The sequence below is a fragment of the Colossoma macropomum genome, unplaced genomic scaffold (genome assembly GCF_904425465.1).
Source record: "Colossoma macropomum unplaced genomic scaffold, Colossoma_macropomum, whole genome shotgun sequence".
Classification (NCBI taxonomy): domain Eukaryota; kingdom Metazoa; phylum Chordata; class Actinopteri; order Characiformes; family Serrasalmidae; genus Colossoma; species Colossoma macropomum.
The window spans coordinates 6,409,110-6,425,267 of record NW_023494803.1 but is presented as its reverse complement, the minus strand read 5'-3'; the positions used below and the strand labels follow the sequence as shown (position 1 = coordinate 6,425,267).

General features: G+C 40.7%; 1 protein-coding gene across 2 annotated transcripts in view; it reads left to right on the top strand.

Annotated features, from left to right (window-relative positions):
* The window catches only part of pabpc4 (poly(A) binding protein, cytoplasmic 4 (inducible form)), a 30,706-nt gene that overhangs the window by 1,056 nt on the left and 13,492 nt on the right, over window positions 1-16,158 (top strand). For both annotated transcript variants that reach the window (XM_036592842.1, XM_036592841.1), the window contains exons 2-6: window positions 7,062-7,255; window positions 8,130-8,245; window positions 12,100-12,239; window positions 14,478-14,572; window positions 15,993-16,130. In XM_036592842.1, coding sequence (XP_036448735.1) covers window positions 7,062-7,255; window positions 8,130-8,245; window positions 12,100-12,239; window positions 14,478-14,572; window positions 15,993-16,130 — 683 coding nt within the window. The remainder of the gene's footprint in view (window positions 1-7,061; window positions 7,256-8,129; window positions 8,246-12,099; window positions 12,240-14,477; window positions 14,573-15,992; window positions 16,131-16,158) is intronic.

Here is a 16,158-nt window from a genome sequence, read left to right as displayed (position 1 = left end):
GTGCGCGCGCGTGTGCGTGCGTGCTGCTGGACATTTCAGTAGCCAACTGTAGTAGAGCACGTGCGAGTAACAGCATGCATGCATGTATTTATGCCTGTATTGACGTCTAACTAAATATATATGTATGTGTGTGTGTGTGTGTGTGTGTGTGTATAGTAAAGTATCAATATTTTAGTTAATTACAATATATATGTGTATACATTGGACTTAAGATAGTATTATTATTAATATTATTATTTCCAAAAACTTTAATACAGGTGATATCAATGTTATGTTATGATTAATATTTCTTATATAAAGTGATGTACATTATGGGGAAAAAATATAGATGTCATATATATGCATACGGTTATAAATGGAATAAAGTCCTTTTTCTATAAATTGGACAAAATATTTGTTATTGTAATACACAATATTATTTTATATACTATATATATGCTGTATAATATTGTTTGGTTCAATTAGTACTGTACAGTTATTATTGCTTTTTGTAATTATTATGTGCAAAAAAATGTGTAATAACAGCAACAGTAATAATTCTTAGTATTTATTTATTTGTTTTAAATATTTATTTTCTGAAACGAGGCTTTGTAAGTAAGTTATGGGCTCATTAATAGGACAAGCTGACAGCCAGTCCCCCAGGGGGCAATCTGACAGCCTACACATGCTCTGTTTACAAAGCTTTCATACCAAAACAAGTCACCCCCCTGTATGGTGTGGTTAACATGGCTGCAAATATGTGTCAATAGAATAAATTAGGAACTAATGTAATTTACATTTGTAAAGTTTAAACTTAAGTGAAATATGAGGGCCTCAGCTTGGGCAGTTGTTCTGTTAGCACCTCCTTTATGATGGCGTTCTTGACAAGGTTCACACTGCTGAGAGAAACGAGAAGACAGTGCAACAGTCACTCGCGTTTTAACTGATGGCTGTGTTCTCCCCAAAGATTCACTATAGCAGCATTGAGAATACGAATTTAGCCCCTAACCTTGACAAATCTTCAGCACAGTGATAAAGAATTAGATGGGAATTTGAACATGTGGTATTTGACCCACATAGACAAGGTGTCCTAGTTCTACCATATAACCAGAGTATCGGGGCATGTTGGAGTGGATGTTGGGGCTCACTGACACTGTGGCTACTCAGGGTTTAGTATTTAAAACAGATATATGTGCAGAAGCTGCAGTCGAAGGCCATCACGACGGCCCATATTTGGCAACCTGACGTGACCCATTTGCGCTATTTAAAGAGTCATCAAGGGAGAATGCTATCGTCAAATTAATATTTTTCTGCCTTTGCGACATGAAGAGAAGGCGCAAGAAATGAGTTCCGTAATGAATGACGTCTGAATCTGGTGCAGGTTCATTGCAGAGCTGAGAGGATGAAGGTGGCAGTTTGCATGATGGAAAAAGGTGCGACTCGCAGCTTGAAACGTGCCTTACCATGTCTCTCGGGTTAAGAGACACAACCCTTCTCTGAAAGCATCTCTGCTGAAAAAAAATCATAGAAACGGTTGGTTTCTGGTGGTGCCCTGTAGTCACTAAAGGTATTCAGTGTTTTCCTGATGGGTTACTTTCACAATGTAAAGGATTTTAATGGTTTAACAGGTGCTCTTGTGATTTTTAAATGAAGTGCTTGCAAAAATAAAGATTTTAATAAGGAACAGGGAGAAAAATCAAACTGGTAGTCAGCTACTTGTTATAATGCACTTACTATGCACTGGTTGTTGTGTACATGTCTTTTTATGATCTAGAAGTAATGAAAATACCCTTTATTATCACGCAGGAAAGCATGATAGAATGTATAATCAATTTTGTAGCCCACCCCAAGGTCTGTTTACCTCCAGATAACACATTTTCATATCTTAAGATTTTCTGACCTTTGTGTTATGTCACAAAACATGATTCTATGCAAATACTTGAGTTTGTAGGTTTGAAATCTGTCGACAAAGCCAGCCGTTCAAGTCGCACCATCTTTCAGTACAAACTCAAATCCAGTTGGTGCAAATGTTTCGTTACTTGGTTCTGCATAACAACTCCAGCACCAGTAAGATCTGCTGTCTGCTAATGACAGCCGGTCCATGACACACAAAATGGTCATGACCCAGTTTCTTGCAGCATCATGAAGGCTCAAAGCTAGGTCATAGTCATTGACACAGCAGTACATCAAGCAAATAATTAGAATGTAAATATGTATTTATGCTCTGAAGATAAGAAAATGGATTTTATCGTGTTGTATTTTGTTTTTAACCCTTTTTCACAGCAGCCAAAAATGCAATTTCCACCTGTTTTGGAAGTAAATGGATGTATTTCTATGGTAAAAAGTGTGTATGATTTACAAAACTGGAAACAAACTAGATTTTCATCTTCGTGTGTGAGCCATTATTTATATTTTGTGGTTAAATGTTACTTTTATCATGGCTATTGTACATGATTGATATGAAGAAAGCTGCACTTGTCTGTTTTATCTCAGCATGGTCAGTACGAGCTCTCACCCCTCCCCCTTCACCCATCATTGCTCGCTAGCAGCTCAACACAGTCACAACATTTCACAAATAAAGAGACAACAGTGTCTCAGTTCATTTGATAATAGAGTTATGGGGAAGGTGTTTTCGATGATTACATTAACATAGAATGTGTGGCAGTTTCCATTCTGCTAGTGGTCTGGCCACTAGGGGTCCTGCAGTAAGATGTTAGGTGCCCTTCTCATAGTTAATATGAATCTTAAAAAAGTCTTAAAATCCAGTTTATATAATTGTGTATAGAGCTAGCTGACCCAAGGTCAGCCTTCCCTGTGAAGGGCTCATGGTTGTCCTTTGTCTAAAACCTATTATATCTTCTATTATTTTTTCAGTTAGTGATTTATTACAGCCTAAGACTAAAAATAGGGATCGGCAATATGATAATATAATAATTAATTCAATAAATATCATAATTAGTCTTGTTTAACTAGATTTAATGCAGCTCAGTGTGTGAAAGATTGAACACAAATTTGGATACTCATAAGTATTGATAGTATTCATAAAATGTGGAACTTCTTTAGGAAAACAAAATGTCATGATGCATATTTTGTATAGTGAAAGTTTCTTTAGGTGATGTTTTTTCCATATCACCCACCACCTTAATTTGAAGAATTACAGTAACGTCCTCAAATGTATGTCATTTTAATGCCTGTACGCCCTCTAACAATGAAGGCCCATTGGTTTGTAATGGGAGTTGAGTGAACGAGAAAAGACAAGAATTTAGAACCTCATGCTCTCGTGTCATGTGGCACAGTGCATTTAGCCTTTAGCCCTTAGCCTAGCCACATGTAAAATTCCCCAAACCTTTTCCACAATCTTGGAAACACACATCCAGTGTTGCGCTGTAGGCTCCATAACACCACCCGGCCGCTTGCTCCAGTCCCTTCGATTCACGAGTGTCCTATTCAGAGTGCAGGGGTCAAAAGGTCAGAGCTGAACTCCACGGCCCTGGCTGAAAATGTGGAATGTCAGCTTGTTTTTAATTCACGCGTGAGACGGGTTAGCGGCACGGCTGTGTGCGAGAGTTGACTGGGTTTTGGCTGAGGTAAGAGACGTGTAGAGTGACCTTAGAATGTGACATTAACAAACACAGACGTTAACTGAGTTAACGTAAAGCTCTTTTTTGAGCTTCCCTCAATCTTTAAGGGAGGGTGACGCTGGACAGTTAAATTGTAGGTCTTCAAAGACGCGCCCACTCTCTTTCCTTCTGTCTCTCTGAAGATAAAGCTACGTCTCCGTGCCCTTCCCCCCTCCACGAAAAGGCCAGAAACTGTTGGCATTCCTGCTAAGTTTGAAGGCGTCGTCCTTAGCGCTAACCAGCTGTGTGCGTACGCAGTTGTCAGAGCCTCAAAACACATTTTTGTCCGAGGCGTCTGAGCTCCATCAATGGGCAGGGATCTCTCGGCTGGCCCTGGCTGCCAGCGCATAGCTCACAGGACCCCACCGGGCTAAATATAGACCTGCTCAGCTCTCTGGCTGCCTGTCCGCTAACTGAGCTAGTGCAGGACTCGAATAAAACAAATGAAAGCAAGGCGACCAGCTGGACACAATCACTGTCTGGCTGTGACATTATTATTGAAGTCTTTTAGGGCCATAATGTTTTTGTTTTTCCTCAGAAAAGTTCAAATCTGTTTGTACTTTAGCCTCTGGATTGGACTAGTGGATTAGCAATGGAAGCTAGGCCTTTCTTTGGCTATTTCAGGAGTTGAATTCAGTCCAGAAGCCAAAATCTGATTGGATAACTTTAAAAAGATGTCAGATTCTTGTGGACTGTGCTGAAAATAGGGCAAGTTCAGGATATATTTTTGAAAAGCACATATTTTTGAGTTAGCGCAAAGCTAGTAATGCAGTTTGGGGTTGGTTAAGCACAAATGCTAGTTGTTGTTGGTTTTGTAGAAAGCTGAAGATGCTTTGCTCTAGACTAAAGCCAGTGAGGGCAGATGGGAATGTTCCAGTTTGCCCCCCCCACTTCTCTCTCTCTCTCTCGCTCTCTCTTTTTCTCTCTCTCTCTCTCTTTTTCTCTCTCTCTCCCTCTCTCGCTGATCCCTCTTCGCCCCTGAGCTCCATGTTAAACACAATCACACTGCAAACTGCTGATGCCAGCAGAGCCAAGGCTGCTCCGTGTTGTTTATCAGACATTTCAAACTGTGTATGTGTGTGTGTGTGTATGTAGTAGTGGAGTGACTGGAACAAAAGTGACGCTGGCACGTGTGGTCAAATAGACATGAGAGTGTACACCACAGACCACAGAGAGCGAGCTGCTGACCATATCATGTGCAGGGCCTTTTGATTAGACTGGAGAGGCAGCTAAAAAAGCTCTTGGTAAACTAAATAAATCCTCTCTATATGTGATGTGGTCATAAATCTGCCACTGTGTGAAGAGCTCATCACTCTAAAAAGCAGCATAGTGTGTGTGTGTGTGTGTGTGTGTGTGTGGTGGGGGGTGTCAGTGTTGAGAAAGCTCATAGTAGAGAGCAGAATGAGGTGTGTGCAGTATGATTCAGTCGCACAATGGAGTAGAAAACCATGTTAGCATGCTGTGCTAAACTCAATAGAGTTTGGTTTGGATCTGAGTTTGGATCTGTTCCAGCGCTACAGCAGTTCAAACTTTTATAAGGTGAATTCAGATACAATTATGGTTGTAGCAAGGATACTGTATACTTATGCTAAGACCACAACAAGTAGTAGTTCAACAAAAAATGAAATTAATACAGTTTTGTAGTGTTGCACCGATGCTAATACCATATCGCCGCCGATACTGACACTTAAATGCAGTATCGGTATTGCTGATATGGATGCCGATATTTGTGACCGATACCACAAAGAAGTTTCTGACACATGCATGTGTGCCAGTAGACAGAATGTAACAACTTGTCGGCATTGTGGGCTAATAAACAGCAGTAAAAATGCTCATGGCAATATCTGTTATGCCAGTATTTCATAGAAAGGCAGCAGTAGTGGGTGATGTACAAGTTGGTGTTCTTCCTAAGCCATTGGTTTCACCGATTTGTCACAAATATACAACATACAAACAGTGTAAAACACCCAAACGGGAACCCCTTGCCTCAGCATCTGAGTCAGGCAGCTTTCAGTAATCTCTCATCTCTCACTGTGTGGTCAGTCACAGTCTGAGTTAATGTTAGTAAAGATTTTTATTGTGGGTGTGAACATTAAGGAGACATATGGAAGGAACCACTGGTCTGTTGAGGTAATGAAAGCCTATACCTTTGGTTTAGCCTTTAGCATAGCAGCCCACTAGTGAGTGTGAGTCCACTTGCGCTGCTTGTGGTGCATCGGTCAGCTGCATCACACAGCGGCGAGGTCTTATGGCCTTTTGCTTAAACAAAGCCGAAAACTAGGCGGATCAACCGCTGCTATTGACAGCGTGAACGATTGTCGTATTTTCTAAACTCCAGCACAGTGGGATGTTCGGAGATGTAGCGTGAGTGAACAGGACGCACATTTGAGAAATTCAGACATGAAGAGCATTCAGCATTGTTTTTGCCGAGCCAGAGAAGCTGCTGTGTGCCTACATGTATAGACCACAAGCTTATCTATGTATTGTTCAGTTCTGTTCTTAACTGTTTTGCACAATCAAATACATACATACATCTTCTAAACCACTTATCCTTCTGGGTCACGGTGGGGTGCTGGAGCCTATCCCAGCTGTCATTGGGCGGAAGGCAGGATACACCCTAGACAGGTCGCCAGTCCATCGCAGGGCAGACAGAAAGACAGACATATACAATCACACACACATTCACACCTAGGGGCAATTCAGCATGTCCTATTGGCCTGACTGCATGTCTTTGGACCGTGGGAGGAAACCGGAGAACCCGGAGGAAACCCACGCAGACACAGGGAGAACATGCACACTCCACACAGAAACGACCCTGGTCGCCCGGCCGGGAATCGAACCCAGGCCCTTCTTGCTGTGAGGCGACAGCGCTACCCACTGCGCCACCGTGCCGCCCTACAATCAAATATTTTATGTTTATTTCATTTGTTAAATATGGTTCTTATTACTAATTATATGATAATAAACACTAAATACAAATTTATACATTCCAAGTAAATGCCATTCTTTTAAGCTTGATGTTTAATCAGTGACACAGAACACTCTTCTACCAAAATAAAATATTTAAAAAGTGGGACCGTATAAATATCAGGATAAGTTAGTTTGTATCGGTATCGGTACTTGGTATCGGCCGATGCTCAAGGACCAGGTATTGGTATTGAAATGGAAAAAGTGGTATCGGTGCATCTTCACACTTTCGCCATACCTCAAATGTAGTTGGTCAGTCACAGCATGTTTACTGTCTGAAGTTTGTTTCTTTAGTTTTGCACTGGAGCCACAAGGCTAACACAGCTAACAAGTAATGGATATTTATAGCTACCTATTAGCATCATGCCACCTGCATGCCTAAAATGTCACTCTTGCCTCAAACTGTGTTGAGTTGTTATGTAATCTCAAATAGATTTGCTCAAGTGGAAGCAAGTGTGAAAGCACAGTCTTATTTGAGTATGTTTTGGCTTGCAGCGGAGAGAGCTCTGGACACCATGAACTTCGATGTGGTGAAGGGGAAGCCGATCAGGATCATGTGGTCACAGAGAGACCCCTCACTCCGGAAATCAGGAGTCGGAAACGTCTTCATCAAGAACCTGGACAAGTCCATCGACAACAAGGCCCTGTACGACACCTTCTCAGCATTCGGAAACATCCTGTCCTGCAAGGTAAGGGGCCAGCAGCGGATAAGCAGTGAAAAAGTCGCCCGCATTAAACTCTTTGTGTTTGTTTGAGGCACATTAGACAAGCGATTTATAATAACTGTTCACGTCATGTATCAGGAGGGGGTCAGGCGCTCAAGAACTTCTCTACTACAGGTTTGATGCCCTCAGCATGCCGGCACTATCTGTAACAACAATTTTTAAAATGAAAAAACACAACAGTGTCAAAGTGCAAAGTATAACTAAAACAATGGAGTCCATAGTCTTAGATGGAAAACTGCTCTGTGTTGTTGAGTATGTTGGATTTTGTGGCACATACTGCAGCTTATATACTTTAATAATTTTAGTAAGTTTATGAACTGCTTTTTTTTTTGGTGGCTTTTGTTTCGAGTTTTGGCCTGATATGTCCTGAATTTCATTTTCGGCCAAGTATTTTGAATTTGCATCACTAGGTACTGTATCAGGGTGGTTCATACATTTTTTGAGCAGGTAGCACTGGTGCTAGGAAAGAGGGGAGATCTGAATAGAAAAATGTTTTGGGCTGACTGATGTTTTTTCATTTTCCAACACATAGCTGGCTTTACACACGACATTTCAGCCCCAAACTAAACATTTTGCATGACTGTTTGACGTGCACACACCATGAAGCGAGAACCGTTCAAGTACACAACTGACTACAATTACCATGAGCACTAGGACATGAAAATACATTTTAATGTATATATTTACACTACACATAAAGTTCTTTGGCTCGCTGCAATTGAGATCTGTTTAGAATTTGATTAGATTAATTTTTCCTAGTGTAACAGTATTGTCTGTATAGTATTACTGACCTCGGGAAGGCTGCTGGACACTGAACTGACCACTCTCCTCTCTGCAGGTGGTGTGTGATGAGAATGGATCGAAAGGCTACGCATTCGTCCACTTTGAGACACAGGACGCTGCTGACCGGGCCATCGAGAAGATGAATGGCATGCTTCTGAACGACCGCAAGGTGTGAGTGTCCAGACAGGGTGATAAAGGGAGGGGAGCGGGATTTAACACCCACCTATGTGTACAACTCTTTAAAAGCGAGAAAAAAGAGGGTTTGCAAGCATTTTGCATCATCACAAACCCTATTTTGCTGTTAAAAGTGATGGAGCAATGGCCGGTTAGCAGTCATTCATTCAGAACAGGCTTTGCCTAAATAATAATTTAACCGTTTTCTTTTCCAGAAGCTCATATTGGAATTTTTTTAGCTGTGCAATTTCTCCATTATAAAAGCTACTCTTTACTTAGTTTTTTGTACACGCTGTGGCTTCTGTAGCAGTAACGTCACAGGCTTTGTTAGTTTTGGACTTAATATTAAGCATATAGACATTATATTTCATTATTTTTCTCTGGAACAGCAAAATATGTACACTGTACATATTTGTCCTCTGTCCTCAAGTGGGCAATACCCAGCTTCAAAAATCTGTGTCAAAGGAATAGTTTGGTAAAGAAAAAAACATTCACACACTTATGTCTACATTTTGTTTAGATCTAGTATTCTACAGCACAGCATTGTATCCCTGCACCTCAACAGATTGACAGAATTTACACTTTTGTATTATTTTCATGTTTTCGTTCAGTGTTTTCACATGACAGTACCCAGCATGCATTTCACAAATACATTCTGATGCCATTGGGAATCCTGTGGATGCAGACTGCTAGCCTAGTCACTGATCTAGAGGCTAATGAATACAGTTGCGGTGTTAGCTAGAATTAGAGATATAGGACAAACCTCAATAGATTGTCGAACAGACTAATTTGTTTACTTTTCATAGGAATAATTCAGCTGATCCCAAAGCTCTTGTAGCCCTTCCACCTTCAAGCTACATCATCAGCAGGGGCTTTTCTTTAAACCAGAAAATCTTGCTTTAGAAACTACTGCGGTACTGCTGCAAGAGGCGAGTAGCCATGTTTACAACAGATGTAGCAAAAGTTAATTTTTTTTTATTTTGCCAGAGTGTCTATCATGGTGGGAAAGATAAAGAGGCATGTGCAAGTCTTAGTTTTTATTAAAATCCTTGACACAAAGATATCCACCAAATCTGACAAAACAAAGACTGAATACTACTGAACTGATACTGAAACATGAAGAAAACAAAAAAAATCATCAAAACAGGGCCTGAGAGAACAAAACACCCAGCAAACACAAAGCACACAAGCAGGGGTATAAATACTCATAGAACAGACCATAAACACCTGGGACTAATGAGAGGGTGAGGCTACAGACAACAGACAGGTGAGACAGATAACAAGAAGGCAGAATCAGGGAGGAGACAGTGACTGAAACAACAAAAAAAAACACATGGAACATGAAAACAAAGGCTGACACAGAGAAAGACAAAGACAGGATGTTACAGTGTTCCTTTAAATAATCACAAATAAACTTGATCATGTACTGTATGACTGTTTTTTCTGTTAGAAATGGACAAAAGTACTTCACAAAACAGCACTAATCGCTACCAAGAGTCCTGAATTTTATCTGTACTTCATTTTTTGTACTTTTTTTGTCCAGTTTCATTACTCTTTAGCTGCATTAGCCTCGTAGCTCCAAATTAATGAAGGAAACTCCTTGACTGATGGGAATTTTGTGTAAATAAATCACCAAACTTCCTTGAAAAATAGTCTTTGTAATGAATCAGAAACTAGACACTCTCTGAGTCTTGGACGTCAGCAGTGCGTCAATCATGTCTTCAGTTCAGCCAGGCTGAGGAGTTTGATATTGCCAACAGCTTGATACAATCTAGATATAATAATATAATGTAAGACATATTGAGATGCTTATGTAAACTATGAGATTTCATAGCAGCTTTATTTTCCCCAATGCACACATTTGCACAGTACGTTTCAGCGATGTATCTGCAAGTCCTGCAGGTTTGTTTGTCCAGGTCTGTTTGTGTGTGTGCGTGTGCGTGTAACCATGCTTGTGTGTTGTAGTGATGGCGAATATGCACCAATGCAAAGCAAGAAAGCTCAGCATGGGAGTGTCCTGCACTGCCAGGTACAGTTTAATCTCAGGAAGCTGATGTAATTAGTCTTCTCTCCTCTTCAGCCTCTCACATCCTCCAGTTTCCTTTCTCAGCTCACAGCCATCTCTACAGACTCTCAATGGTGCATTCAAGTAAAACCACAAACACATTCACCATGCAGTACACGCGTTATCAACACCCGTCGGCCACTTTATTAGAAACCCCTGCCTTGTAGCTCCACCATGCTGGTGTACAGTTAGAGACTGTTGCATTGATGCATTATTTGTTAGCCATCCTCTCTCCTTTCAGTTTCTGACCACAGAGCTGCTCTTGACTGGATTTTGGGGTTGTAGCCTGTCCGTTGCACAATTTGCCATCCAGCTCACGGAATCTGGTCAAAAATGAGTTCATTTATTATATTAATTTTTGATGTCACATTTTATGGGGCTCTCAAACTGCCAAGGGCCTTGTCCATATGTTTCCAGATATTTTTAAAAATGATTTCTAAAATTTGCAAACAATACAGACTGCACAGCAAAGCTGAAGCAGAGAATTTCTAACAAAATGAAGGTAGTGTGTTACAAACACAGCACTGCTGACTTGCAGGCTTGCAGCCCGTAATTCAGTATTTCACACAGATTCAAAGTCTGATTTCTGCCAGAAAATAAAAGCTCAAAGGCCGTTTAATGCTGAACTCGGCGAAAAAAGAAGGGCACGAAAATGTGAAATATTTGTATCTGATTTTTTTTCACATCAGAACTATACAAACTGGATTTTTCTTTTAATTTTGCCAAATTTTTTGCTCCACAAAAAAAAATCTATATGACTAGAATATCTACCAAAAGGTTGTTGGCTTCTCACAAAATGGGCAAACTGTGACATTGTGCAGAATGCTTTCCATTTTGGAAATGGAGAGCGGAGAATTCGTCCACCTTATTTCATGAGTTAAAACTTAATGATATCTTTAATTTGCAACTCGGATCTCCATACTTTGGTTTGAGCTGAGCAGAATGTCTTCAAGAACAAGTAAGCTCTCCTTTACTCCTGACAGAACGGACGAGTGGTGACACTGAGTTGCTGTCCATTTTGGAAAAGTGAAAATAGCATGAAGAGCTTTGTCAGTTTATTCAGAAGCTTAAACATTGAGTGCTTCCACATAGGCTATAATTTGGATGTTTGTAGCCGGGTTTCAGCTCCATTTGAGCTGCTTTTTGAGATTCTGATCTTTTCAGCACATGTGAAAATATACTGTGGTGTAGTGTAGGTAACCTCTGTTTTTTGTTGCAAAGGGTTCAATTAACAATAAGTCCTTTTCCCACCACATGAGGACAACATTATGTCCACTGGAAAATGATCATGTGCTGCTCTAGCCCTCCGACAAAGGGCTACAGTCTGTAATTGTACACATACAGTGGCTCTATAAGGTAGATGGAGCTTATAAAATGGCCAGTGAGTGGAGGTACAAAGTAGATGTTTCTGATTGATGGCGATTTGTCAGTTAACAGCCAGGATCAACTGAAAATCAGTGACTCTGTGAACGTTACTTGAATGCACTCCATCTCCTGTGTCTGTTAGTGTGTTGAATGTTGTATGTCTGGTAGTCGTAGTTTAATCTCCCACCCGTGACCTGGAAGTGACCATTCTCAACATCTCTTTGCCACTTTTTTTCCCTCACGCTACCTGGTGACTCCTAATACAGTCTCGTCATGTTCACAACTCTACCAAAAAGGAAGTCCTCGCTCTTCAGGGTTTATCCAATGCTAGAGCCGCTGGGAAGCAGAGATTCTCTGTTAGGCCAGTCAGATTTCCACATGAGCCGCTTTCACACGAGCCTTGTCTCTACTTTGTCCCCAGGTTTGTGGGGAGGTTCAAGTCCAGGAAGGAAAGAGAGGCAGAGCTGGGTGCCAAAGCCAAAGAATTCACCAACGTCTATATCAAGAACTTTGGGGAGGATATGGACGATGACAGGCTGAAAGATATCTTCGATAAATATGGTAAAAACATACAGTTTTCCCTTTTACCCCAAATGTAGTGTTATGCCAAGACAGTGTCTTAAGTTTGCTTCTTTAGTTTTGCACTGGAGCTACGATGTGGCTAGGAAGTAATGGAAGCTTATGTACTCCAATTAGCATCATGCAAACTGCATGTCTAAATCATTTTGCCTCATCTCATATCAGGTTGTTAAGTTAGGTAGTCAGTCGGCTAAGATGTGTGTGATGTTTGGCTTGTGGTTTCTGACACTGTATGATAGACCATTATCTATAAAAATAGAAAAAAGTACATTTCATAGCGAAAAACTATATTAAATGCCTTCATAATTCAATCATTGATGCAAATTAAGTCCTTCAAAGAGGTTTGATGTGGGGCTCCCGAGTGGCGCAACCGTCTAAGCGTTGGCCCCATCATCAGGAGATCGCGAGTTCGATCCCTGGTGATGCTACAGCCATCCGTAGCCGGGAGTCCTAGAGAGCACATTTGGCCTCGCTCTCTCTGGGTGGGTAGGATGGCCCCACCTTCTCCCCTGTCACTCAACACGATGCTAGTCAGTGCAGGCATCTGTTAGCTGACGTAACAGATCTGGTGGTTGGCGCTTTCCTCCGAGCGCGTTCAGCTGTGAGTGCAGTTCGAAAAGATGCAGCTGCTGGCTTCACAGGTCTCGGAGGAAGCCTGTGTTAGCCTTCGCCCCCCTGGCATTGATAGTATCGTGTGATTGGGGGAGTCCTAACTAGTGGGTGGAATTGGAGACGACTAAATTGGGGAGAAAATTGGGTAGTTTGATGCAAAATGGTTCATTGTAGAGAAACAAAAACCGATTTCTTCGCAGTGGGGGTCATAGGGGTACAACGATTATTCGACTTAGTTGACTAAAATCTCCGACTAAATTAGTTGGCACCTAATTCAAATAGTTGATTAGTTGGTGATGTCATCATGCAAGTTTTTCACACTTACTAGGAATGTTTTGACAGTACCGCTTACTGGAGAGTTTACAAAAGCTTGATGGCAGCCTCAAAAACAAAATCCTCAAAAAGTGAGGAAGTATTTCACGCTAAACTCTGAAAAAGAGGCTGTCAGTTGTGTTATTTGTAAAGCCGACCACAGCTGGCTATGGGAGCACATCCTCCATGTTGAAGCATTTGAAGAGGAAACATGTCGGCTCACTGAATGAAGAAGGTTCATCTCAGTAAGACAGTTGTGCTAGCTATCTAGTTAGCTAATGTTAATGTTAAAATTTTAATTTAGATTGATTATTTAATTGACTTAAAGGAACACTGATTTAGTTTTGTTATATTCTATTGCTTCTACTTTGCACATCCTTGGTTTTAAACTTTGATAGTAAAAAAATTGTTTTATTTATCTTTAGTTTTTGCAGGAAATTTCATAAAAACAGTGAATTTTTGAATAAGTTATTTATCTTTATTGTCTTCATTGTCAATGCGTAAAACAACCTCAAGCTAAATATCCAAGCTGCATAGCTACAGAAGAGTTCTTTGGTAATTGAGCAATTAATAATCCGAATAATCGATTATTCGTTTCAATTAGCTATAGATTATTCGACTATGAAATTAGTCGTTTGTTGCAGCCCTAGTCTGTGATGCAAAAAAGCCATTTTATTTACTGTGTAAAGCCACTGAAGCATGTGCCTTCTGAGGTTTTATGTGTAATGTTGATAATAGTGCAATAGTGGTTCATCTGAAAAATGTTTTCTTAGCATTTTCACCTTATAACAGCCGAAGTGTACATTTCCACCATTGACAGATTAAAAAAAAAAAACTTTTAGACCAAAACCTAATGTCTCAGACATGTGGCAGCATATTCCTATCCTTTTTATGCAATAACATCCTATGAGGGAGCTTTTAGAGACATTAAACTCTTCACTTCTGGTTCCTATCACCACACCACTATGAACGATTCTAAGTTGGTTAATATTTGCTTAATAATTGTTTTAAATAATCTTCTCTACACAGTAGTAGTGTGAGGCTGTTATTGTAATTCATTGTTCTCTTTATACATTCTGGGCATTTCATATATGAGGGGGCTATAAATAAAGTCTCTCTTCTGTCCTGAAAAGTTGTTGTTTTGGATCTAAGTGTGTTTCCACATGACAGCGTCAGTACATTTAAATATGCATGACTTTGCTATCAGTGCTGGTTCATTCACTGTAAATGAACCTTTAATCAGTGCCCTGCGGATAAAATGCTGTGGCTGAATGGAATCCTTATTCTCACCTGCAGGGAAAACTCTGAGCGTGAAGGTGATGACGGATCCCACAGGAAAATCACGAGGCTTCGGCTTTGTCAGCTATGAGAAACACGAGGATGCTAACAAGGTGAAACACTGTCAGGGGAAACCCTGTGGAAAAAAGGCAGAAAGGATCGTCTGATTTACAGTATCAGAGAGGAAAGCTGGACTGCCTGTACTTGTCGGGTGCTGAGATGTGATGTTTTATCAGACAGATTTGTTATGTAAAAAATTTAATTGCAATAGCTGTTTACATTCTTTGCCTGTCTGTTAGCTGTGAAAACCTGTAAAATACCTGTGAAAACCTTGCCTACCGGGGTGAAGAATAAATGAAAGGAATGGTGGATGGATTGTTTGAAGTGTGGATGGATGAATTGATTGTAGCAAGGATGAATTATTGTATTGAATAATGGATGGATGGATGGATGGATGGATGAATGGAAGGACGAAATGTTGGGAAGATTGTGGAGTAGATTGAAGCAAGGATGAATAATTGTATTGAATGATGGCTGGATGAATGAGTTGATGGATGGATGGATGGATGGATGGATGGATGGATTGATTGAAGAAAGGATGGGAAGATCGTGGAGTAGACTGAAGGAAGGTTGAATGAGTGAATTGAAGGATTGATGGATGAAGAGTGGACTGATGGATGCAGTGGTTGATTGAAGGATTGTTGTTTGAACAGATATATGGATGGATGGATTGTTTGAAGGGTGGATGGAGGAGTGGATTGAAGGACGGTTGAATGAGTGGATTGAAGGAAGGATGGGTGAATTGGTTGAAACAAGGATGAATTAGTGTATCGAATGATGGATGGATGCATGGAGGAATGAATTGAAGGATCGATGGGAAGATTGGTGGATGACGAGTGAACTGATGGATGCAGTGGTTGATTGAACAGATCAACCGCTGATTGTTGTTTGAACAGATATATGGATGGATGGATTGTTTGAAGGGTGGATGGATGAGTTGGAGGATAGAAGAGTGTATTGAAGGAAGGTTGAATGAGTGGATTGAAGGATTGGTGGATGAAGAGTGGACTGATGGATGGAGTGGTTGATTGAAGGATGGTTGTTTAAACAGATATAAGGATGGATTGAAATATGGATGGATGGATTGCCGGACAGATAAGCTGAGGGAAAGATGAATAGATCGACCGAAGGAAGGATGGGTGTTTGAACAAGTGGATGGGTGGATGAGCAGGATTGCAGAAAGGATGGGATGGATGGATGGAACGGATAGACAGACGGAACAAAAGAGGGATGAATAAATTGATGGATGTTGAACGATTAGGTGGATTAGAGTCATTAGATTCATTCTTCATAGATTTAAAATGGATGGATGCATTGATGAAGGAAGGGTACAGAAGAAAGGATGAATGGTTGGTTGGATGGATTGAGTGAAGAATTGATGGATATATAGATCAGTAGCTGGACTGAAGAATACATGGATGATATATTGAAATATGGAGGGATATATGGATAATAAATGTTGTGTCCTCTCAGGCAGTGGAGGAGATGAACGGCACTGAGCTGAACGGTAAAACAGTGTTCGTCGGTCGCGCTCAGAAGAAGATGGAGAGACAAGCTGAGCTGAAGAGGAAGTTTGAGCAGCTGAAGCAGGAAAGAATCAGCAGATATCAGGTAACTGAGGGGGACCTGCGTGTGGTTT